The 23,825-nt window shown below is 40.0% G+C and overlaps 3 protein-coding genes across 5 annotated transcripts in view; 2 read left to right on the top strand and 1 right to left on the bottom strand.

Annotated features, from left to right (window-relative positions):
• Nucleotides 1-4,102, bottom strand: part of ppm1e (protein phosphatase, Mg2+/Mn2+ dependent, 1E) — a 41,342-nt gene extending 37,240 nt beyond the window's left edge. Inside the window, exons 1-2 of one of the 2 annotated variants that reach the window (XM_044370221.1) lie at nt 1,960-4,102; nt 1,640-1,833 (exon numbers count right to left, since the gene is read on the bottom strand). In XM_044370221.1, coding sequence (XP_044226156.1) covers nt 1,640-1,824 — 185 coding nt within the window. In that variant the 5' untranslated portion in view covers nt 1,825-1,833; nt 1,960-4,102. Of the gene's footprint in view, nt 1-1,639; nt 1,834-1,940 lie in introns of both variants that reach the window. The other variant, XM_044370220.1, reaches the window with a different exon arrangement.
• A 728-nt stretch (nt 4,103-4,830) lies between these two features.
• Nucleotides 4,831-13,882, top strand: smg8 (SMG8 nonsense mediated mRNA decay factor). The gene is made up of 5 exons (XM_044371325.1): nt 4,831-5,511; nt 6,670-7,573; nt 8,475-8,620; nt 9,543-10,427; nt 11,987-13,882. Exons 1-5 carry the CDS (start codon nt 4,879-4,881, stop codon nt 12,197-12,199), a joined length of 2,781 nt encoding a protein of 926 aa, XP_044227260.1. The 5' UTR covers nt 4,831-4,878; the 3' UTR covers nt 12,200-13,882.
• A 3,327-nt stretch (nt 13,883-17,209) lies between these two features.
• On the top strand, nt 17,210-23,009 carry kcnj15 (potassium inwardly rectifying channel subfamily J member 15). Of its 2 annotated transcripts, XR_006406681.1 has the most exons (3): nt 17,210-17,464; nt 19,617-21,588; nt 21,701-23,009. XR_006406681.1 is itself a non-coding variant. In XM_044369631.1 (2 exons), the coding sequence occupies exon 2, from the start codon at nt 19,685-19,687 to the stop codon at nt 20,702-20,704; it is 1,020 nt and encodes a 339-aa protein (XP_044225566.1). In that variant the 5' UTR covers nt 17,210-17,464; nt 19,617-19,684; the 3' UTR covers nt 20,705-23,009. The 2 variants fall into 2 exon arrangements, 1 of the variants encoding a protein (XP_044225566.1); XM_044369631.1 differs by having other exon boundaries at nt 19,617-23,009.
• Nucleotides 23,010-23,825: the final 816 nt, after the last annotated feature.

The raw sequence follows: 23,825 nt of genomic DNA, 5'->3' as shown, positions 1-23,825 counted from the left end.
TGAAATTGAATTCAGTGCGGAAGTCCCTTAAAGTGCATTACCACTGACTGTCGCTAGATGCTGGCTCCAATAGACTCCAGAAACTTCAAGAGGCGTCAACTTCTCTTATGAAATACTAAGTCAATCATTTTTGTCAACAAGTCATTATGGTCTTGATCTCTAAATTCAGGCCCTCTAATAAGTGTGCTGGTGTTTTTTTTTGGAAATTAATAAGATATAAAGACAAATAGCTTTGACATCTGCAGTGTGGGTGTTGATTGACAGCTGTGATTGACAGTTCACTCCCCAGCTCTGGGACTATTGTCGCAATATTTCGATAAGTTTAATGTTACTTGATAATGATACCTGCCATGTCAGTTAGTGAATGTTGGTATAAGTCTGCACCGCACAGTGTTCTCGGTAAGTTAGCGTTGCGTTGGAATGTCCTGGCGCCAAGCGGAAAAGATGGCGCTGACCATAAGCAGCAACTCTGGAGCCCAATCCCAATTTTCCCTTTCTAAAGCCTAAACCCTGAACCCTCACGGACTTAATTGACGTCACCTGGTGAGTGCTTGAGTGCAAGAGGCTGCGAGTGCTAGAAATGGTATAAGATCATTTTGGGGGGTTTTTACACTTCCAGGTCTCCCCTGGTAACCCTGTATTTAACAGCCACAGCGCTATGAACTGTGGGTAGTTCCTGCAGGCAAAGTCTGCAGAAATGCGGATTTACAGAAAGTGTGCATAAAGGGCTCAAAAAGTCTGTGAGATAGACCTCATGCATTTGACAATTATATATATATTACAATCTATATTTATTTATATACAGTCTTTATATACAGATTAAATTTTACAGTCTCAAACACTCAATTCTGAAGGATTTCATTCAGGGGCTGTCAAATAAAATTATACATAAATATGGTATCATTTCTCATTTTTCAGTATGGATTCAGTTGTCAAAACACATCTGGTGTTTCCTCTCGGTGAAAATGTCTTCTTTCCTTTGGAGCCCCCTTTTGAATAAGATTTGGGTGAAAACAACACTGACTGATCTGCAAAATGAAAACTGCAAACAGCAGCTACAATTATCACCCCCCCCCCCCCCTAAAAAAAAAAAAAGCAGCATTTTCAGTTTGTGACAACTGCACCTGCCTTTTTTATTTAAGAGCGCAACGATCAGTCTGACGACTGAGGCTAATAACGTAACCAGTGGGGTTATTTTTAGCCTACATGAAGATGCGCTCAGCAGTGATGGCGATGGCTTCCTCCCCCTCCTACACCATAATGACGTCGTGCTGTTACGCAAAACCAGGGGTTCACCTTTTTTGTAGACCTCCAGCGCTGTCACTGCCGGCGCAAGATTTGTGCACAGATATAATACAGTGTAAGACAAGTGGAGGCAGCTTTTTCAGTTTAAGCTTTAATTAAGCAAATGTTTCTCTAATATAAACTTGATGTTGGACACACCCAGCATGGTATGAGGTAGTGGGCATCCCGGCTCATCTGATCCGGACCCAGCCGAGGTCACAGCCCGCTCACCTCAACACAGCTCCGCACACACAAAAAAAACCCCACACGGACATTTATCCGCTATAGTGAGTTCATTGGATGCACTAACGCACGGAAATAACAACATGCCATGACAGAAAAGAGGACACTTAACTATTTGTAGAGGAACTGGAGACACAGGTCGAGGCATTCCCCCTCCACCTCGTCCTCGGTCACCAGGTCCGACAAGGGGCGCGTCGGCACCGGGTCGCTCTCCTGCAGAGGCATTCTCATCTCCCGGAGGAAGAGCTCCAGGAACCGTCGGAAGGTTTTCTCCTCTGCTGCAGAGCCGGCCATCATTTCTCATTCCTGGACAGACAGAGACAGCTCCGCCCGTCAGTACACTAACTTGCCGGGCAAAGAGAGAAGAGAGTCAGAAGTGGAGTAGCTGGGCTGTCAGTGCGCAACCGGACTACCTGAATGAGTGTGGACTACCGGAGGAGCGGGGCTGTCGGCGACCGGTTTGTCTGAGAGCAGCAGACCGGGCTGGAGGAGCGGATATACTACTGAGGCTGGACTGAGCCCCCATTCAGAGCAGAGCAGAGCGGGAGCGCGCACCGCGTTATCAGGGATTTCGGATGATCAGAGGGCGGTGACGTCAGAGAGGACGGTTCACATTTAGGTCATGAACGCGCACGCAGCACAGCCTCCGCTCCTCTGACGTCAGAGAGCTTTTTGGAGACACGATGAAGATGAAGATGAAGATGGTTTTCAGCACTACTTCACTAGAATTATACATATAAAAACTATATAAATACAAACTAATAATGAATCATAAGGGAAATAATCCAGATGGGCACAGTTAGCATTTGTTTGGAATAATCTGTATATTGGCATAGACTGGAAAAAACAAGGTAATTACTCAGGATTTTTTGTCTGTTTGTTTTTTGTTTCAAATAAGGTGCAAGAGGTGTCTGAAAATAATGCACAGGTGTTATCCAGTTATTGTAAAATGCAGGCTAAATGTTGACCCTCTTGGTTCCTTCTGTCACCACACAGATGAAATGATAACTCAGCTTTTTTTGGGACTGTACTGTACTTTTTGGTAGGCTGTGACCTTTTTTTTTTTCTTTTTTTTTTACCAAAAATTAGATACTCAACTCAACTCAGCTCAGGGTTTGTTTGTTTTTTTTGCTGATGAAATGCCTGTCAAGAAAATGTGTCTGTAAATCTGCAAAAAGAAAAACATTTATATCCATTGATGAATTTCAGGGCATCATAAAGAATGTGGTGATGGAGGCATGAAGTTGTGTTTGAATAGCTGTTCCTCTGTTTTATGGTGAATTTTTGTATATCACGATGTCAATGTTGCATTTTGATTTTGTACAGCTGCTACCTTGACCAGGTCTCTCTTGTAAAAGAGATTTTTGATCTTAATGGGACTTCCTGGTAAAAAAAATAAAGGTAAAATAATAATCTTATTTCTTTATTAGCAAAATTCCACATACACGCCAGTAAACCCAACCTTACTGTCGCTTCATGTCCTAATTAAAGTCCTACCTGGACACACTTGAAATACTGCACAAACTCTACAGCTCTGAAAACTGGACCCTTATGTAACAAATTTGATTATTTTATTGTGTTTATTTTTTCTTTTGCGTTTTCTTTCTTTATTGATGTAATATTAGTACTATCTTGAGCATACATTGCCTTGTTACTGTTGCTGAAACAGTAAAACTGTTGTAAGTTCAATTTTGTCAATAAAGTTATAAATAAAATTAAAAGATGGTTTTCTTCAGCTTTGCAGGTTCTGAGAAATTCTCATGATGACACAAGTCAGTCATCAGATTAGAGAAGGAATACCTTCGTTGGTGATTTAGATATCTTAAAATTTAGTAATAAACATATCTGGAGTATCCTTGTAGATAATAATATTGCCACATTGCAAATGTTCTGGTTTTCTATTTATGGTGATTTGAATTGGAAAAAGGCTGATGGAGAATATCAGATAAATATCATATTAAATTAGATTTTTACATGGAATATATCCTATAAAGCACATTCTGGGCAGGTTTAAACTGAATATTAATTATTCCTGTGATTTCTGTGGTCTAAACAAGGAACGCATTTTCATTGATTTTTCCATTTTATGTATTTGAAAATATTTTGGATTGATATGCAAAACTTTCTATCTAGAAAAACTGGTCAAATGGTCACGCTTTATGGAAGTGATATTTTAATTTATTTTAAAAATAACTAAGTGGACAAGAAAGTTAGCTTTTTAGTCCAACTGTTTATAATCTTTGGCAAATTCCACTTACATAAAATGAAATGGACCAATCGAAAACTGAACTTTACCTACCTACCTAAATAAAAAAAGCAACAAAGACCCAAACAACTTTTAAAACATACAAAATTATTTTAAAAACTAATGATACTTAATTATTAATCTGAACTGTACCTCTTTATTAATTTATTTTTCCTCCTCATATGTATTATTTTGTTTTCATTGAATGTAAAAGGCACAATCCCCCTTACCAAATTTCTGATATTTTGTTTGCTCTGTTTGTTTTTCATACTTGTTTATATGTTACTGTTTTTTGAACATGACTGTTATCAATAAAGTTGTCTGGAATAACTGAGTACACGCTTTGAATGTAGTCATTATAGCTCCCACTTATTGTATTGATTTAATAAATGCATATGCTTTATTGCAGTGGGAAGATATTTATGGCAACTGGTCACGTGACCAGTCTTGTCTAAAGGCTTTTAGGTGCAGCATTGAAAGTCTTGAATAACTGATGAGGAGCATGATGGCTTGAAATGTCTCATCAATTCAAAGTGCATATGGACGTATCCGAAGCTTATGTGAGGCTTCACCAGTCTGAGTTAGTCATGTCAAGTGGATATCTGACACATTTACAGTTTTTTTTAGCATCAAGTTCCCTCTTTGTGTTTCCCTGTTGAGCTGTGGTGGAAGTATAGTAACAAAAAGAGGAACTTTGGCACTAAAAATATTGTAACATTGAAAGATATCTACTTGATTTGACTAATGTGGACGGCTGAAGCTTCACAGCAGCTTCAGAAAAAAAACTTTTAAATCCATTTTTGCACAGAAGGAGGTTTGTGGATTTTATCCCCCATCACTTACATTGTAAGTGCATTATGAAGGGATCCTCTAATGGTCAGTATGAACAGGAGGATTACAGCAAGAAAAACATGTTTCAATGTTCATTTGGGCACCTGACTGATGTTTTAAGATAGACTTGAAAAATTGTGAACCTCTCATAAAGTGAAGGATGAGAATACTTCTTCCATCACTGAGTGAAAGTAAATGTTGTATCTACACGGACATTTTAGTTTGCGGACCAGGAAACTGGTGCGTCGTTGTTTTTATTCCCCTGATTTTTCACCATGAAGGAAGCAAACATGGCTCTCCCTGTGAGTGTGGGGACTCTGCTGCAGGCGGACCTCCAGGAGGACGCTGCGTACCGGGACGACGGCCTGTGTGTCGTCGGTATTTTCGGTAAGAGCAACATGCAGGCCGGCCCGCTGAAGGAGTCTCTCATCAACAGTCTGGCGGACAAACACATCTTCTCTCTGTTCGGAGCACCGGAAGAGGACGGCGGCACCGCGGACTGCAGCAGCCACATCCAGGCTCTGTACAGCCAGGAGGACCGGGTGCTGTACCTGCTGCTCTCCTCCGTGTGCGACAGCCGTCAGCTGCTGCGGGCCTGCCGGTCTCTGAGCGCTGGCACCGGCCACTCCGACGCCCACGACTTCTGGAAAGGCCTTGACAGACAGCACTGCCTCCACCTGCTCTACATGTTCTCGGTGTGCCACGTCCTCCTGCTCGTCCATCCTAACCAGACCTTTGACGTGAGCTACGACCGGCTGTTTAGAGCCCTGGACGCCCTGCGGCAGAAGGTCCTGCCTCTGATCCGAGCTGCCATTAAAGACTGCCCGGTGTCCAAAGAGTGGAAGCTGAACTGTCGGCCCTGCCCTCCACGCCTGCTCTTCGTCTTCCAGATGAACGGCACTCTGAAGGTTGTGTTTCCAATAATGTCCTGAAATATTTACATAAAAATATATGAGCAAGTGTTCATATTTTCTACCCTTTTGACTGTGACCCCAGACATTTAGGTACCCCAAAGCCCACAGATTCACTGTGTTCAATGACTAAACTATGAGGACCTTTAAGGCAGCAGTTCCAATATTTTAATTTCACTATTATTTCATTGACTAGAAGTTTGCCCAATGAGAGAATGTGTAAGAATGACTCTTCTGTTCATAGTTTTCACTCTCTTCACTATTGAACCACCAGTCTACAGTATAGACAGTTATGGATTAACTAAATCTTATCAGATGGGGATCCTTTAGACTTCATCTTATCAAATACAGGTCCGCGGTCTGATGTGTATCAATTTGGAGGTCCGTGACACCAAAAAAAAGTTGAGAACCACTGCACAATTTTTTAAGTCTGTCTTAAAACAACAGTCAGGTGGCCATACAGACATTGAAAGAGGTTTTTCTCACTGTAATCCCACTGGTACTGTATGTGTATATGTAGGTAACACTACTGCATATTAAATATAGTTTAATGAAATACTTTATTGCCATGTCAACACAGTTGATAGAAATTTGCCTCAATGCATCTTAAAAACAGAGAAAAAACACACATTAATTAGATAAAACAAGAACAGCAAAAAAGTTATCACATTTATACATTCAAACATACATAATATAATAATTTCCTACATAGTATCATCTTGTGGGGGGGTCCTGTAAGAGCTTTGTGCTGCTACTTACATACTTTTGAAGTGCTTGTTGGCTAATGCTTGCTCTGCTGCTTGTGGGGTCAGAGTTCAGGTATTATAACAGTCTCATGATATGTGCTGTTCCTGAGGTGAGATGATGTCCTACACTCTTTTCCTCAGTGCCTCATACTGTCTGAATGTTGTCCTGCTTGTGTTGTGACATGGTAATGAAAAAAATATATATGATATGTGTATAAGAATTAAACAGAGCCAACAGGCAAGAATATGTGATTATATTTTGTAACTGATTTAATTTTGTCACTTACTGTGAGTCACAGCCCTGAATGTGCTTTAAGATTTATTACATCAACAGCACTGTTTGCATTAAGCAGTCACACAATAGTCAGCAAGTTTCATATTAACCTCTTTTCTGTTTGTTACTCTGAAGGTCTCTGCAAACAGTTCAGAGTCTGGAGGAAACCCTGACAAGCCCAAAAAGCACTCTCCCAGGAGGAGGCTGCAGCACGCCCTGGAGGACCAAATTTATCGCATCTTCCGTAAAAGCCGAGTCCTGACCAACCAAAGCAGCAACTGCTTGTTCACCGTGCCGGCCAACCAAGCATTTGTTTACGTGATCCCAGCGGTAGACGAGGATCCTGTGGGGGCCTTGCTTGGCCAGCTGCGATCCAACTGCATCTTGTGTGACCAAGACTCCAGCACGTCGGTGGCAGGACCGAGGCGTTATCAGCAGATGCGACGTTCAGTTCGGCAGCCCAGCTACATTGGAGACACAGGCAGCATGTCGATGGGCAGTCAGCTGGTGGACTGCAGCTTGAAGGAATTCCTCTGGCAGCACGTGGAGCTGGTGCTGACCAAGAAAGGCTTTGATGACAGCGTCGGCCGCAACCCACAACCTTCACACTTTGAGCTGCCGACCTACTCCAAATGGGTTCAGGTCGCATCCAGACTCCACCAAGTCCTAATTAGCAACACAGAGGAAGAAATATCTGAGCTAGCCACCAAAGTGCAAAGCCAGCTGAAGGTTTTGGAGGGCTTTCTCGATGCCGACACAAAGTTCTCTGAGAACAGGTGCCAGAAAGCTCTGCCACTGGCTCACAGCGCTTACCAGTCCAACCTTCCCCATAATTACACCACAACGGTGCACAAAAACCAGCTGGCGCAGGCACTGCGAGTGTACAGCCAGCATGCCCGTGGTGTGGCTTTCCAGCGCTACGCCCTGCAGGTTCATGAGGACTGCTACAAGTTCTGGAGCAACGGCCACCAGCTCTGTGAGGAGCGAAGCCTCACTGACCAACACTGTGTTCACAAGTTCCACCTACTGCCTCAGCCAGGTGAACACTCTACTACTGTCTTTTCCTCTGCTGAACTGCATCTGGTCAATATAATATGTAATGTAATGTAAAAAGAAATACAAAAGAACATACTACGAGTATCTGCACACTAAAATCGTCCATGTAGTTTCTTTTAACAGTAAAGCTGCAACAATTAGTCAATTAATTAGTCAATTAACTGAAAACTAATCGTCAACTATTTTGATAATCAAATAATCACTTTGAGTCATTTTTTATTTATATGCAGGCTGTCCAGTCTAAAGCTGCTACAATTAATTGATTAATGGATTCAACTTTTAAATTAATCAGCAACTATCTTGATAAACGATTAATCATTTGGAGTCAGTTCTTAAGACAAAATTTCCAAATTATCTGATTCCAGCTTCTCAAATGTGAATATTTTCTGGTTTCTTTAGTCCTTTGACAGTAAACTAAATATCTTTGGACTGTTGGTTGGGATAAAACAAGACATTTGAGGACATCATCTTGCTTTGGGAAGCAGTGAACAACATTTTTTTTACCATTTTCTGATATTTTATAGACCAAACAACCAAAACTGACAGATTAATCAATAATGAAAATAATCGTTAGTTGCAGCCCTAATTAACAGCGACATTTCAGTCAGCCTCAGACAAACATCCACTGAGTGAAACACAGTAGTGGGAAACAAATAACCTTGATGGATGTAACATTCTGCTGGAAAGTTGATCATCGTACCACTTTCTCATTCAAATAAACACAAAACACAACATAATGTAACAGCAACATCTCTTACAAACATACACAGGTTCTCTATGTGTACTTGCATGTTTCCGTTTGGATATATATTTACATATATTCAAATGGAATGAGGATAAAACCAGTGACACAGACACACAAAATCTGACATTCATTTCTGTAGGAGAGAAGCCAGACATGGATCGCAACCCTCCCATCCTGAACCACAACAGCAGGGGGCGCTCCACCAGCTCCTGTAACTGTGGGAGGAAACAGGCTCCTCGAGAGGATCCGTTTGACATCCAGGCCGCCAACTATGACTTCTACCAGGTGAACTGTCACACACCACTCTCCTCTCTCAACAGGTTGTCAGACATCACATGTGCAGCTCTGACGGTGCTGAACTGTCACTTCTAGTTTGTCATTTCTGGTGCTTTCTGCACTGCACTTCCTGGAGATCACCTGCCAGTCAAAGCAGCCAGGACCGTAACATCTTTTACATTTCCTCATGACGAAGTGTATTTCTGGCACTCTTTTCTTTGTCTATAGAGAGCTTCAGTATATTAATTTGATACATGATACAAATCCAGGTACCTCATCAATGCAAATATCATGTAAATCCAGTATTTCCATAAAAGGACTCCGACAATGGTCTGATACATCCACAGACATTAAAGGGCTGGTTACCATGTTATAAACAGAATAGAAACATCTCTGGCAATTTCGGTGTATACTGTCACATGTATACTGTCAATTCCATATTGACAGTATACATATTGACATTTTATTCTTAAAGTGGCATTTTAATAAGTTTGGGTTGTCTTACGTTGTTTATAGTGAGTCTTTTAGAGTCAGTTAAACCTAAAAGTGTTTTGTTAGCCCAATTAAACCTGCAGGAGTTTCTGAAGGCTTGTGTTTTTCTGCCACGGAGGAAATAAATTCATGACAAGTGAAAACCAGTTGACAGGAGTGAGTGTGATTATGTGACTGATGGACAAGCCAACATTACATGAATGTGGGATTTATGTTCTGCTTTAATCGTATTATTTCATTTTTACAATATAAAAGAAAAGGCTTCACAAATGAGGACTCTTTTCCTCCTCTCCAACAGTATCTCAGGGAAACTTTCCCAACAGAACGAGTGTGTCTTCAAAAAGTCAAATCTTATAGTCGAGCCCATACAGGTAATCGTTTTTCCACGGGTAAACTATTTCTGTTACACATGTTCTGTAACAGCGCTCTTCCTGAACAGATGCTGGAGGAGAAATGCTGCGGGAAGCTGGAGAGGATTGAATTCCCTGTGTTCCAGCCCAGCACTCCTGACCCAGCCCCGGCCTGCAACCAAGCCCAGCGACTCCCATCTGAGGCGTCAGGCTCTGGTGAGGCAGAGAGGCTGAAGGAGCCAAGCACTGCCCAGAGCCACACACCTGGAGACACCAGCCTCAGCCTGGCTCTCAGTCTCGGCCAGTCCACTGACAGCCTGGGGCCTTATGGGGACGGGGACGGAACAGAAACTCAAGTCCAGCAAAAGAGGCCAAGTCTCGTCGACCGCCAGCCCTCCACTGTGGAGTACCTCCCTGGTATGGTGCACTCTGGCTGCCCCAAGGGCCTGCTACCTAAGTTCTCCAGCTGGTCGCTGGTCAAACTGGGCCCAGCCAAGTCATACAACTGCCACACTGGTCTGGAGCAGCCAGGCTTCCTACCCGGTTCTTCCTTCCTCTTGCCATGGGACTTGGTGATCCGCTCTCGGTCGGAGGAGGATACGGGACTGGTGGAGCCTCTGGATGGAGGCACCTCCTCATGGCCAGCCCCCAACAAGAGCCTCGTGGGAAAGCGAGGGAGCACCGGAGGACTTGGCAGGAGTCGCAGGAGGGACGACATGGCTCGGGTCTTTGTGGGGTTTGAGTATGAAGACAGCAGAGGACGACGCTTCATTAGCTCCGGACCTGATAAAATAGTGAAGGTGCTGGGGCCGGGGGGTGCCAAGGATCCTGCTACCAGGGTGCTAAACACAGACATGCCGCTGTACATCCCCTCCCCTTCCCAGGGCCGCGGCCTGAAGGCTCACTTCGCCCAGCTGACTCGCCTTTTTATTGTGGTGCCTGACGCCCAGCTGGAGGTTACACTCAACCCTCAGGTAAGCAGCTGAAACTGACTCCACTTCCATGACTGCTTTATCCAAGACTAAAAACAATAGTTGCAAGTATTTCTTCTTTATTGTGTTGTTATTTGGAAAATACAAGGTCAAAGAATATACAAACATTTGGGATATTTCTACAAAAAGCCCATGTCCAGTTTTTTTATATATAAACATGCACAAGAATTAAAAACAGAGCAGTAGTTGCATATACAAGTGTTTATATCTATCAATCTATTCACATACTACTCACCCACGCACCCATGTGTGTGTGTGCAACATATACAGTTGTGCACTTCTACTTCATTCCGTCACCAATTTTCACTTTTAACTTTCTTACACTTGCTCATTCTACACTCACTGTTAGAAATGCAACTATAAACATTAGAGCCAGGGTAGCTTATATTACTGCTATTCATGAAGAGGAACGAAGCATGAAACATTAGTTTAGTCTGTATAAAGTTTGCTCACTCTGGGTTATAAATTTGATCACTTTATTCCACAATTCATCAAGTTTGCCTTGTTTCTTTTTGAGTTGCAAGTATTGCAAAGTCAAACAGAGAAACTAAAATAGTCAGCAATTTAGTTAATTATGTATGACTGCCTCATAATTTCAGCAGTAATGAGTCTCTATAGATTGCAGTGGAAACCTCAAGGGAGTTTTTACATTTATTTTACATCTATCTTTAGTGCTATTTGTTGGAGACGGTAATGTTGTTGGCCTTATTTCATCATTTAAAACAAGATGTTAAACTGGGCCTGAGCCCAGCGGAGCTCAGCTACGTCTCCTTCAGTATCACAGTGTTGCCAATGTTCATTTGGCATGAAACATCCACTTTCAGACTCTTGTCTCACGCTGACCGAACAAATGTATGTTTCATCGATTTCCATGAGTAGCTCACAGCAACAGGATCAATAGGCGTGATACTGATAGAGGGGCTGTGTGCAATTTATGCATATGGCACAGCAGCGATAACTTCATTAATTATTTAAATTTTCTGATATGGCACTGGGATCTTATTGTAGACAACTCAACAAACAGGTCAGCAAGTTTATACAGTGAAATCATGGGAAGGAAAAATGATCTGGATGCGATGAGTTTAGCACCATCACTTTTATAGTTCAAGGTTGATTTTCTTACACAGTGTCACAGGGTCATCTGACTGTCTAAAAACAAAAAAACAGATGAAAGACGATCTGAGTTAATAAAAATGTAATGCTTATCTGTGTCACCTTTTGATATTTATCCTGCACTCACAGCAGCAAGTGGTGCCACTGTGTTTTTTGCCCTGGGTTTGGCGTCTCAGGTTACAAATAAGCTGCCCCTCCTTATTGTTGGAGGTTGAAAAACTTCACAAAGTACTTCACAAAGTTTAAGTTTAACCCCTAAACTTATTTAAAGGGTCTCTTTACCCAAATTAAAAATAAATTAATAAATATGAATGAAAAGGAAAACAGTAGCTAATGGCCTAAATTCAGTGTGAACTGTGGGCTCATAACAGTATCTGAACTGGTTGGTATCATCAGTGATGTCTGTGACGTTTGTTTTTTATTTTCAGGTCCAGCCTGGTCCTCCTCCCTGCCCAGTTTTCCATCCAGAGCAGACAGATTTAGTGTTGCCTCCTGATGGTCTCTGGGTGCTGCGGTTCCCTTATTCCTACTTGACAGATCGCGGCCCCTGTTACCCCCCCAAGGAGAATCAGCCCCTCAATAACTACAAGGTGCTGCGAGGAATCCTGAAGGCCACGACCGCAAACCCTCCACCACAATGAACCTTAATCCTTTTTATAAAGGACTTCACTTTACCGGACTCAGTCGTTTTTATTTACATCTCTTGACACAGGCTGAGAAAATGTTGTTTTCTGTTGCCTTGCTGCTGGCAGGGTCAGTCCATGACCCCCCCCAGACATCTCGTCTCTCTCCAATGTCAGGTCAGAATTTCCCCAAGTGTGTTAGAAACGAATGGCTGTACATGGACAAACATGGTCCCCACAGACTGAATCCTATTGATTTTGATGAGCTCCTGACCTTTCTGTCTGTTTACTGAACACGTTCATGTTTCCCAGAACAGCAAACCATCCTGAGGTTAAACTTTACAGTTGTAACTCTGAGAATAGCAAAATCATCAGTATGGCTTTTGTTCTAATTCTCCAAATCTGATGAACATCATAGCCTCAAACAGACTGTTAAGATCCTGGTTCAGGCTCTGCTGGGACGTCGTTAAGCATCTGTGTCTGACTGTTGGTTCTTGTGATCCCTTGTCAGCAACTGATAGATTGATCAGGTTAAATCTGTGTCAGAGGAAGTTGGTGAGAGAAAGAGCTGTCTGGCTCTAGCCAGGCAGTGATTTCATCCATTTGTCTATTTTTCCATCTACTACACAAGCAGAAGACAACATGCTGACAATCTCAGTGCAAAGCAAAGAAAAACTTCAGTGTGCCAGCTGCAACTTGTTAGTGACGTGAATCTAGGAATGCCGATGTTGGTCAGTCCACCACTGTCATCCAGACTGAAATATCTCAACGATTGCCAAGAAATTGTATTTGCATTTACACCACCGTCAGCTGTACTTTGTGTTTAGTGCTCATAAGCAAATGTTTGCTTATACACTAAACTAAGATGGTGACCATGATAAACATTGTACCTGCTAATCATCAGCATATTCAAATTATGAGCATGTTAGCAGACTGACATTAGCATTTTGCCACATGACTGTAGACTTGTGAGGTTGTGTCTCAAGACAATGATGAGATTAATTAGTTTCATCGGGTATGTAAATGATTGTCAGGTTATGTTTGGAGTGTGTTTATGTGTTCATTAAGAGTTTTCATCTAAGGCCATGTCCATTTGCTGAATGTAAGTTAAACAGTTACACAGAACAGTAGACTCACTGGAAGACGGGTTAAAGATGGTGGGTGGCACAAGAAGCAGTTTGTTCAATGACCATGTATGTTTCCTTTCTTTTTTCTCCTTCCTGGTCCTCGTGTTGGTGGAAATGTTCAACATCTGGGTGCGACTCCCTCAAGTCATGGTTTTGGCGCATTTGAGGAATTATGACCTTCTCATAATTTTGATAATTCAACTCATGTCCCACCTATTAACTTGAGTCAGGCCTGTGTGTAAACGCCTCTGGCCTTTCAGTCTTGTATCTTGTGTCACAACTTTGCATATGTTGTTTTCACATTTTATAAGGTGAAGTCCGAGCAGCCAGAGTGAGAAAGAAATGTCAGCAACAGTGAACTTTGCTGCCATTAAAGCAGAAGGCGAGAGTCAATAATTAGTTTGAACTTATGTATTTTGTATCATGTGCATGAAGGCACAATATTATCATGACACTCACATCATTGATCCACATCCTACTGCAACACTGATCACTACTTAAACATACTGAATACACTGGGAGCTGGAGTAGAACATGTTCTCGTTTTTCTATAAATAAAAATAACTGTTGGTGATTTTGTGTCAAATATTATTTATAACTTTACAAGTAAAATCTATATAAATGAACTAACAATCAGAGCAATCATTTGTGTTCCTCTATCATCTTCACTTCATATAACTTAGATTACATTACGATACTGTTAAGGAAATTATTCAGAAACTCTTCTTAAAGATGCCAAACTTTGTACATAAGGTTGCTCCAAAATGGTGTTAAATCTCTCCCTGACATTGTTTCCTACAGTAGTTCATACCTTGTTACAAACAAGTCATCTCAGTAGGCTGGTGTTGAAATGTAAATAAGAATCAAAAGGCATCAGTACAAAGAAGACTAACACTATAGAGTACAAAAGAGTTTTATTCATCTAAATTAAAATAAAGAGAGAAAATTCAAAACAAAGGAAATCTTAGAAGTAAATCCTCTGAAATAGAGAAAAGCCTGTTTCAGGTAGATTTTTACATGCATTGCATTTTACTTTTCTTCCACTAGATGGTGTCGGACTCATTTTGTTTAAACCTGCCCATCAATCCCAAGTGGAGGGTTAGGGTTAGACCCATTTAAAGATGTACTATGCAGGATTTGTTGGTTGGTGTTTTGTAAACACACAGCATTCAAAGTTGGCCCCTCCTCCCGGAGCAAGACAGAGAGAGAGAGCAGCGGTGGTCGAGCGAGAAGCGAGAACAAAGCAGTGAATTAGATAAATAAAACATTATTTTCTGATTGTCTCACAGTGGTTATGTTCTAAAGCATAAATAAACACACCCACACCTCCACACAAACATGCAGAGCTTGTCTGCTGTGGCCTCTCTGCTCTGTGTGTGTGTGTAGCTCAGCCCCCCCCCCCCCCCCTCGGTCAAGCAGACACACAGAGAGACAGAGAGCAGAGCAGAGCAGAGCAGAGCAGAGGAGATGGAGACAGTTGCTACACTATGAGTCCCGACCTCACACCCTGCACGCTGTTATTGGCTGGGGGCAACACACCCACCACCCAAAAGTTGATGCCCAGAAACAAAGAAACAGAAAAAATACACAGCAAGATGTTTTATGCTGGGTAAAACAAATTAACCTTTACTCTGAAAAAAATCAGTAGAGGGCTTATCTGAGTCTTTTAATATTGAGTATTTGCGATGATGATTTACAACCAAATCCAGTCAAGAATTTGATTTTTTTCTCCCCTTCACATTACAGCTGTGCAGCATACTGAGACTATGGTAACATTTCATTAATTCATTCTTTTCTATACAGTCAAATGAGAAAACCATTTAAATCAGATGCATCTCAGGCTTTCTGTGATTGTTTCCTTTAATATTTTATAGCATGGTGTTGTATTGCATATAATTCCTGTGCAGAATAGTGTCAGTGGAGCTTTGGACAAGAGTCAAACAGCCTCTTATCATATCCAGTGTGAACTAAATACTGAAGTTCAGGTGCAGTTTTGTGTTCTGCTTCACCTGCAGAATGTCAAGTTGTTTTGTGTCTTTTTCATTCTGGGTGTCTCGCTCCTGTGGGAGGCGTTTTACATGTTTGTGCACGGGGGGCAATTGTCTCATAATCTGTCCATGATTCCACCTACCAGGCAGAAAGATTACCACAAATACTGATATTGATTTTTCTTTAGTCTGCTTTTATTCTCTGGTGTTTTGCCTTACATCCCCAGAGAAAATGAGAAGTTGTTGCATCCAGCTTGTTAAGACTCTTTTTCTCATGTTGCTTCTGAATTTTTCATTTGTGATGTGAATGTTACAGACGGTTAAGATCAACAGGCTGAGTTAACTTTACTGCTGGACGATAGAAACAGAGATCAATGTGTAACATACGTTCTGTTGCTCAATGCCACCTGCATTTTTACATTACCGATCGCACTCTTGATCCTGTAAAGAACAAGGAAATCAGCTGTTTATCTAAAACCTTAGTGACACACACACACACACACACACACACACACACACACACACACACACACACACTTAGCCTTCGGGAATGTGGGTTATAACAACAAGGTTAATAACAAAGCCAAGGAGTATGATTCAAGGTCATAAAGTTGAACAACCACTGGTCGAGACTTAAAGAAACACTTCCATTCATTTCTTAATCTTCAGCTGACAGTTTGAACTCTTTTTATCGACTACACGTCAACTAATTAAACTGATTATTACATTTTTTATGACCGTGCTGATTTCAGCTCTTCATCTGACCTTTCCAAACTCCTCTTAGCTCTTAGACTTAAGTTGACAATTCCTTTCACTGACTACACTTAATATGACACTTATTGATATTAATTACTTTGTCCCATGTCCTCTGCCTGTTGCCACATGGTCAGCTTTGCATGACTGTTGGCGATTCTACTACTTTACTAACAATGTGTTATAATCTGCAGTTGTCTTACAACTCTGTGTGGCTACTCTTAGTTACTGTTTTAGCCCTTGAAGTTTAAGTGTTAATACACTAATGTCATGTGCAAAACTTTCTCCACCATTTTCATTGGTAGGACCACCAACCCCCAACCCCCGAAACAGCAGAACTCTTTGGCAAATGTCAAATATTTATGGTACCATGAGTGCACTTCAGACAGTCAGGATCAGCACTGGGTCTCCAGCCATTTGAACGGTGACGAAACTGCTCAGCTTAGGGAAAAAAGTGAATGAACAGCATGGTCAGTGACTACAAATCTTTTAACTAAATTGATTGAAGTCATTCGAATCAGCAGAGTGACTAGTAATTTCTACTGTTTATCTGTTGATTGCTGGGAGCAAAGATACAATCATTTCTACCATGATAACGTTCCACAGTTATAAATATTTTTAATTGTAATTATAAATCCTTCCTCTTAATATTATAAACCACTGTGCAGTGTTTTGGTGTCTGATAAGCCTTCAAACTCATGGATGGACCAGTACCCGAAGCAACATACTCCCTTCAACACAACCCACTGCATTTTTGAGTCTGAACACCCACTTAAACAGAAAATTCAACTTAATTTTCTACTTCCACTTCAACTTCTTTCAGTGCTTCAAATTTGTTTCCTTTGATACCTTTAACTTCAGCTATTACTGCCACACAAAGACATTTCAAGAGATCCAAATACTTAAACATGCATTTTCCTTAAAATAATTAAAAAAAAATCATTTCTAGTTTCAGTTACAGCATAAGACCTAAATTCAGACCAGCATATATTTATACTGACACCAAGAGTGTTGCAATAGTCCATAATGCCCTTCAGAGAACCCTTATTAGGCACTGGAAGCAGTAAATCTTGGTGTGTGTGTAAAGCAGCAACAACCATAAAAGGAGCATAACAAACTTAAAGGTTCAGTGTTGTTGTTCCCACCTGTGGACAGGTAGGGGAGGCGGGAGGGGGGGATAAAAGCCAACCCACATGTAGAGCAGAGTTTACAGCTCGGCTTTGTCTCTCATCTCTGTTCTACGCTGGATACCACTGTGCCAAAGTTCAGTGCTCACAACACGGGGACAATAGCAGAAAGAAGACACTGAACTAGATGTTCTCTGGCAGCTTCATCTTACCGATTGTGTGCGTGTGACCCCAAGACAAGTGAAGGCAAACACCTGAGACTGTTCAACAAGGCAAGCACAACGGGATGTGAGTACACTACACTTGTCAGATTTATCAGGGAATCAATGATTATTTAAAGTTACAGCAAGTGTTCTTGTGCTCCTGCAATGGTTTACTATGAGGTTAGTGTTCAACTTAACATATTAGTCATATTAACAGTGAGAAGAAACAGAAATCTGTAATATCAGTGTGGCTTGTAGACACTGAATTGAGTTTTGTAAAAGTATTTTATTCATAAGTCTGTTGATTTTTATTTGTTATGATGTGATTTTATAGTTTTTTTATATTATTTTGTTGCCCTGCCCTACTTTTTGTCCCCTTCAGAGGACAAATCTTGATGATCAGCTTTAAAGGAATATACCAACATTTTTGCACATTCTAACCTCAAGGGTGCAACTATATACATATACTCATATCCAGCTGTACTTAAGTAACAGAATTTGTACTTTCACTGCAGTACATTTGAGATTAAAACATTTTACTTATATTGAACTTACTTACTTAACTTAAAAATATATAGATAAATACTATATAGATTGTGGAGAATCTCCTGTGTCAACATTTTGTCAACGGAGAAGATGTATTCAAATGTGAAAGAGGTTAGAGTCTTTTCTCAGCCTGTATAAAAGCATGAGAACTTCAGATGTTAATTCAGGATTTTAACGTGTAACTATATGAGGCATTACTGTATGTAAAACTCATATACTACAGTATAATGAAATAGTTGGATCAGGCTCTAGACCAGCTCCAGCTTTAAAAATGCTCCTTACAGTTTAACACATCACTAATTTAACTTATTAAAGGAACCTTCTGTACTTTTGAATGTTAATATTTGTTTACTTTTACTTTAGGAAAAATTGGTGACTTTTACTTGTAATTAAGTTTTTTTATTATTATTATTATTGTGGTAATGTTGCATTTAGTATTTGAGTACTTCTACCCGTGTTTTTTTGCTTTTTCCTATTCTACAGGCAGAGTAGAAAAAAGCAACACACACAACACTTGTTTTGTCTCTTTTGTGGTGCAGGGAATCAATTCCCCCGAAGATCCAATTCCAAAGGAAAAAGTCTATTCCCGCACACACTTATCACCTCTGCATTGATTTATAAGAAAGAGTCAACATTTCGTCAACTCTTTTTAATAAATCAGTGCAGAAGTGATAAGTGTGTGCAGGAATGGACTTTTTTCTTTGGAGCTATTCTACAGGCAGCCATTGATGTCCAATTTATTTCTAGTGTAAAAAGCAAATTTAAAGAGGTTTCTTATAAAAATCCATTTCTGTTTTTAGGCCTACTGTTATACTGTGATTTTTTAAACTTTTGGATGGTAATGTGTAGATTTTTCATATCAAATTGCAGTGATGCAACTTTAACAATAACAAAAAAAGCAGCGATAATGTTCACTGTGTTCAGTTTGGTCTATATCTATCTCAAGGAAGTTTCTAGTCTCTGCAAGTTGGTTTTCATACATTATTCCAAAATCTAAAACACTATTTTTCAGCAATGTTACAGGAATATTTTGACACTGGAACAGCACTAATTCACTCTCAAGCAGCTCTTGCTTTCTCTCCCTCAAGTCATTACTACCACTGAGGTGCCTTTGAACAATAAGCCCCTTAACCAACAGATCTGACTGTAATTTTTCTTATTTATTGTCGTATCAAGCCACACAGATGGTTGTTGGTTCTGTGTCCAGGTTTTAAGATACATCTGCGGAACTTATAACACCGCCCAAATATATCTGAAGTGAAAGAAATATTATTTGTGTTGATCACAGCATTGAAAAATTACATTTGGAAAAACTCATTAGAAGTTTGCCTTTTGACTCTGAGGCTATTTTATTGGTAGTTGGTTAGTAGTAGTAGTAGTAGTAGTAGTAGTAGTAGTAGTAGTAGTAGTAGTTAGATCAGGACTTTGAGCACCAGATATTAAATTACATTGATCTCTATTGTCGAGACGGGGTGGAGACAGAAATCTCAGAAACTGGACAAATAAAATCTAAACTATCTGTGTAGCTAGATACTACAAGAGGCAGGTGATAAAATGTTTTTTGTTTTGTAATTTGGATGAGCTGACACCTTAAATGATATTTTTGTGTTAATATTGTTTTATATGTTTAATGTGAAATTCATATAACTCCAGGTGAAATATTAATTACATCTTTTTTGGTCTTTTGTCAGTCCTTCCATTGGGAATGCCAAACTAAAAGCTCAGACGTCACTGTCAGTTTTAATTGACCCAGAGCAACATGGCCATCAGGAAGGCAGGCGTCCAGCGAAGGATTGTGTCCAAAGACGGCCACAACAATGTGCGGATTGTCAACGTGGAAGGCATGGTCAAGCTGTACCTGCATGACATCTGGACCACTGTGGTGGACATGAAATGGCGCTACAAACTCACTCTGTTTGCCTCCACCTTTGTCATGACTTGGTTCATCTTTGGTGTCATCTTTTACTTCATTGGCATGGGCAATGGAGACTTTGAGGGTGGTCTGAATTCCAACCACACACCCTGTGTGGTGAACGTGGATACACTCACTGGAGCCTTCCTGTTCTCCCTGGAGTCACAGACCACCATTGGCTATGGTTTTCGTTATATCTCCGAGGAGTGTCCACTGGCTATCTTCACTCTGGTGGCTCAGCTCGTCATCACCGGCCTGGCTGAGATCTTTGTCACTGGTGCCTTTCTGGCCAAACTGGCTCGTCCCAAGAAGCGAGCAGAGACCATCAAGTTCAGCCAGTCTGCGGTGATCTGCTGGCGCCAAGGCAAGCTGTGTCTGATGCTGAGGGTGGCAAACATGAGGAAGAGTCTTCTGATCCAGTGTCAGCTCACAGGAAAGCTCCTTCACTCCAATGTGACTGCGGAGGGCGAGAAGACCCAGATCCACCAGAGCTCTGTTAATTTCTGCATTGACTCCAGTGGAGAATGTCCCTTCCTCATCCTCCCGCTCACCTTCTACCATGTCCTGGATGAACATAGCCCGCTGGCAGGACTGAACGCGGAAAACCTTCACACTCGTGAGTTTGAGCTACTGGTGACCCTCAATGCCACCATGGAGTCGACTGCGGCCACATGTCAGAGCCGCACCTCTTACATTCCTAAGGAGATCCTCTGGGGTTACGAGTTCAAGCCGGTGCTGTTCAGCACCGCAAGTGGCCGTTATGTGGCAGATTTCAACTTCTTTGACAAGGTGCAAGTGAGCAACGACGCAGCCTTCCTCAGCAACAACACAGAGAAGCTAAAACTGGAAAATGATTATAAAAAATAGAGGATAAATGTGTCATTAATGTCAATGTTTGATGTGACTTTGATATATGTTAGATAGGCCCTAATTCAAACATTATTATTAAAATGTTTGACATTTTTATATCATATGGCCCTATTTTTAATAATCACTTTATTTGTATAGCACATTTCATACAAAGATTGCAGCTCAAAGTGCTTTAAATGGAAATGTCAAGGATAAAGTCAAATAAAAGATCAATAAAAACAGATAAGAGGAAAACAAAAAAAAAATAAACCAATAAAACTAGAATATATGGATAAGACAATAAAAGGTAATTAAAAGCAGCGGCTGGGTTACAGCAAGAAAGCGGACTGATAAAATATCAGGTTGTACAAATGTAGTTTGTGCTGTTGCTATGAAGATTTTTCTTATTTTTCATAATATTACAATGACTTTCTGTTTTTGTGAATCAAATTTTCCAACAGACTTAAAAACCTCAAATGAAATTGAATTTTGGCTTTTCATTTTATTTATTCATATAATCATTTCATCATGAATTTGAATATGTTTTTATTTAATTAAGTACACCAGAATACACCAGAAGTGGATGATGGAAGCCCCATATTTAGTTCAGTTCAGATCAGATCTTTATTGTCCTTCGAGGGGAAAAAACACAAACACAACATACAAGAGGACATGGGGCATTAATCACAACAGTTACAGCAAAAAAAATGATCTGTTCTCTGTGCCTCAATAAAGTTCTGTTGAGCAGTGCAGTCAAGGTTTAGTGCCAATGAAGCGCATTTATTTATATTGGAACAAAGGGGGGACAAAACAAATACAGCTGGCGAAAAATATTGGAACAATTTTTTCACGTGGGATTAATGTACTAACACTTAAAGGTGGGATCACCCAGGCTGATAACCGTAAATAAAATTCAATTGTTTGGGTTTTAATGGAAGGTTTTGGTGTCCCCTAAAGGTCTAAATGCTTTTTAGTCTGAGAATAATTTAGATTTTGTGCCAAATAATGACAAAGGTGGAAATGAGAGTTTAAATGAGAAGATTCATACCACTCTGAGCTAGTAGCCGGTTAGCTTAATTTAGAGACAAAAAAAGCGGGAAACACAACAAAATCCACCTACCAATACTTCTGAGGCGTTCTAAATGACGTTATTTTTTGTTTGTTTAATCCACAAAAACCAACATTTAAACAAAAAGTCATGGTTTTACGGTGATTATGTACCTGATTATTTCCTGACCTGCAGTTAAAACTAGAGAATGAAAAAAACATATTTCCCAAACTTTTCCCTAGAAAGAAGGAAGATGAGTCGTATACAATGTATTTAGCTTAGCGTAGCAGGATGGAGCAGGACTTTTGAGATGTTGTGTTCAGTGGTTGTTGGTCAGGAAACAATTAAATAATAAAAGATATAATGTGTAATTAATAAGACAGCTTTTTTTGATGGAAGGTGTATTTTTTTTCAGCTTTGGACAGATTTATAGGCTCAACATTCAAGAGATTTATTTGTTACATAATTGTACATGTACAACAGCAATGAAATAAAATTGCAACGACTGCGACAACTGTGTGAATATCAAATGTAAAGCAATATAGCAGTGTAAAAATTACAATTAAAATATATATAAAGCTACATACAGGGAACAATAACAGAATATCACAGAATCTATATATACATAATAAAAATAAGGTAAAAATAAAATAAGTAAGAAATAGGTGGCAAGTTATAAACAATTTGCAGAGTGTAAGGGACAGTTGGCAAAAAGCAAATGAAAGTGGTAAGGTATCATTAGGCTAGCAGTTTCCCTCCGTTTCCAGTCTTTGTGCTAAGCTAGACTAACACATTGTATGTCTGAGATGAAACTGTTATAAAGACTCCTCATCTGAAAGTGAACAAGATATCAGACTTTCCTTTAAAGACACTGATAATCAGAATTAATTATATATTTCTGGCAGCTTCAAACCAGAAATATCAGTACCAGTAGTTTGTAAACCACATTTTGATGAATGAAGGTTGGATAATTTTGGTTGGATGAACAATTTTCAAACTCAGATCAAAGATCAAAGAAGATTTCTTTACCTGGAGTGGAGAAGTATGAATCTACAATAAGTCTATGTTAGTTATTGTGTTACACATCTACAGGTGCGAGTGCTTCACTGTTACAGAACTTGTAGATGTAATTTTTACTTGTTTAGTTTTAAACAATTAACATTGACAAATAGGTAATTATGTTTGCACGAAGGGGTATATAATGAAGACTTTAAAGGCTAATAGAAATTAATCTGTTTTGTTTTGTAAATAAATGTTTCTTTAGTAAAAATTAAAGTGCTGTGTTCACTTTTTGTCTCCCACTGCATGCTACAGGCCTCAGTCACCAGTGACCCTGCATAGGAATAAGTGGTAATAGACAATAAATAGAGAGATGAATGGATAGAGCTGTTTGAAGGGTAAAACAGGTTCAGCCGCCAGCTCTTCCATCTCAGTTGTCTCTAGCTGTCGGCTTTTGTTGTGGCAACAAATGAACTCCAGCTCACTGTATCTGGTCAAAACAATATTTTAATCCAAAACAAAACTGATCTTTTGCTAACAAAGAGGTAAAATTTTGATCAACAGGTACTTTATTAAAAACGATTGGCTTAAAAAAATAAATCTGACATTTGCAGTGCTGATGTCAGAGCATCTACAGTCTGTAAATGATATAACAGGCCTCAGCTGTTGTCAGACAAGACCATATTATACAACTCTGTATAACTAAATGGAGATTGCCACCAGTAAGTGATATCATTATTAACTCTATGAACCACGTACTCTATTTACTTTACATGATCCTTTCCTCAAAGCAAACCGTCCTCATAATTAGTCATGGAAATTATTAGTGAAGAAGGTAAATACACAGAGTCAAAGAGATTGTACTTTCTTTATTTTGTGGGAACAAACTATTATATTGAATGAACAAATTATTATCTTGGCTGGAGCTATGTTTTACTTCACCTCAAAAATGTTACACAATGACATTTTTAATGCTCTAGTACAAAAACACTGGACTGTATGTTACAGGACACATGACTGAGCCAAAGGAAAGACTATGCAGGTTATTAAATGTGTCACTGTTTTCATCCACAATCAATTACAAAGTCTCAG

This window comes from Thunnus albacares, chromosome 13 (genome assembly GCF_914725855.1).
Source record: "Thunnus albacares chromosome 13, fThuAlb1.1, whole genome shotgun sequence".
In the NCBI taxonomy this organism is placed as follows: domain Eukaryota; kingdom Metazoa; phylum Chordata; class Actinopteri; order Scombriformes; family Scombridae; genus Thunnus; species Thunnus albacares.
The sequence above is the reverse complement of the archived record's forward strand: the minus strand, read 5'-3'. Positions and strand labels throughout refer to the sequence as shown.

Bases quoted from the DNA above. Each gene is read 5' to 3' on its own strand.
- kcnj15 (XM_044369631.1), top strand. From the start codon at position 19,685: ATGGCCATCAGGAAGGCAGGCGTCCAGCGAAGGATTGTGTCCAAAGAC.
- smg8 (XM_044371325.1), top strand. From the start codon at position 4,879: ATGAAGGAAGCAAACATGGCTCTCCCTGTGAGTGTGGGGACTCTGCTG. The intron at 5,512-6,669 runs GTTGTGTTTCCA...GTTACTCTGAAG, and splicing joins AGATGAACGGCACTCTGAAG to GTCTCTGCAAACAGTTCAGA. The intron at 7,574-8,474 runs GTGAACACTCTA...TCATTTCTGTAG, and splicing joins CCACCTACTGCCTCAGCCAG to GAGAGAAGCCAGACATGGAT.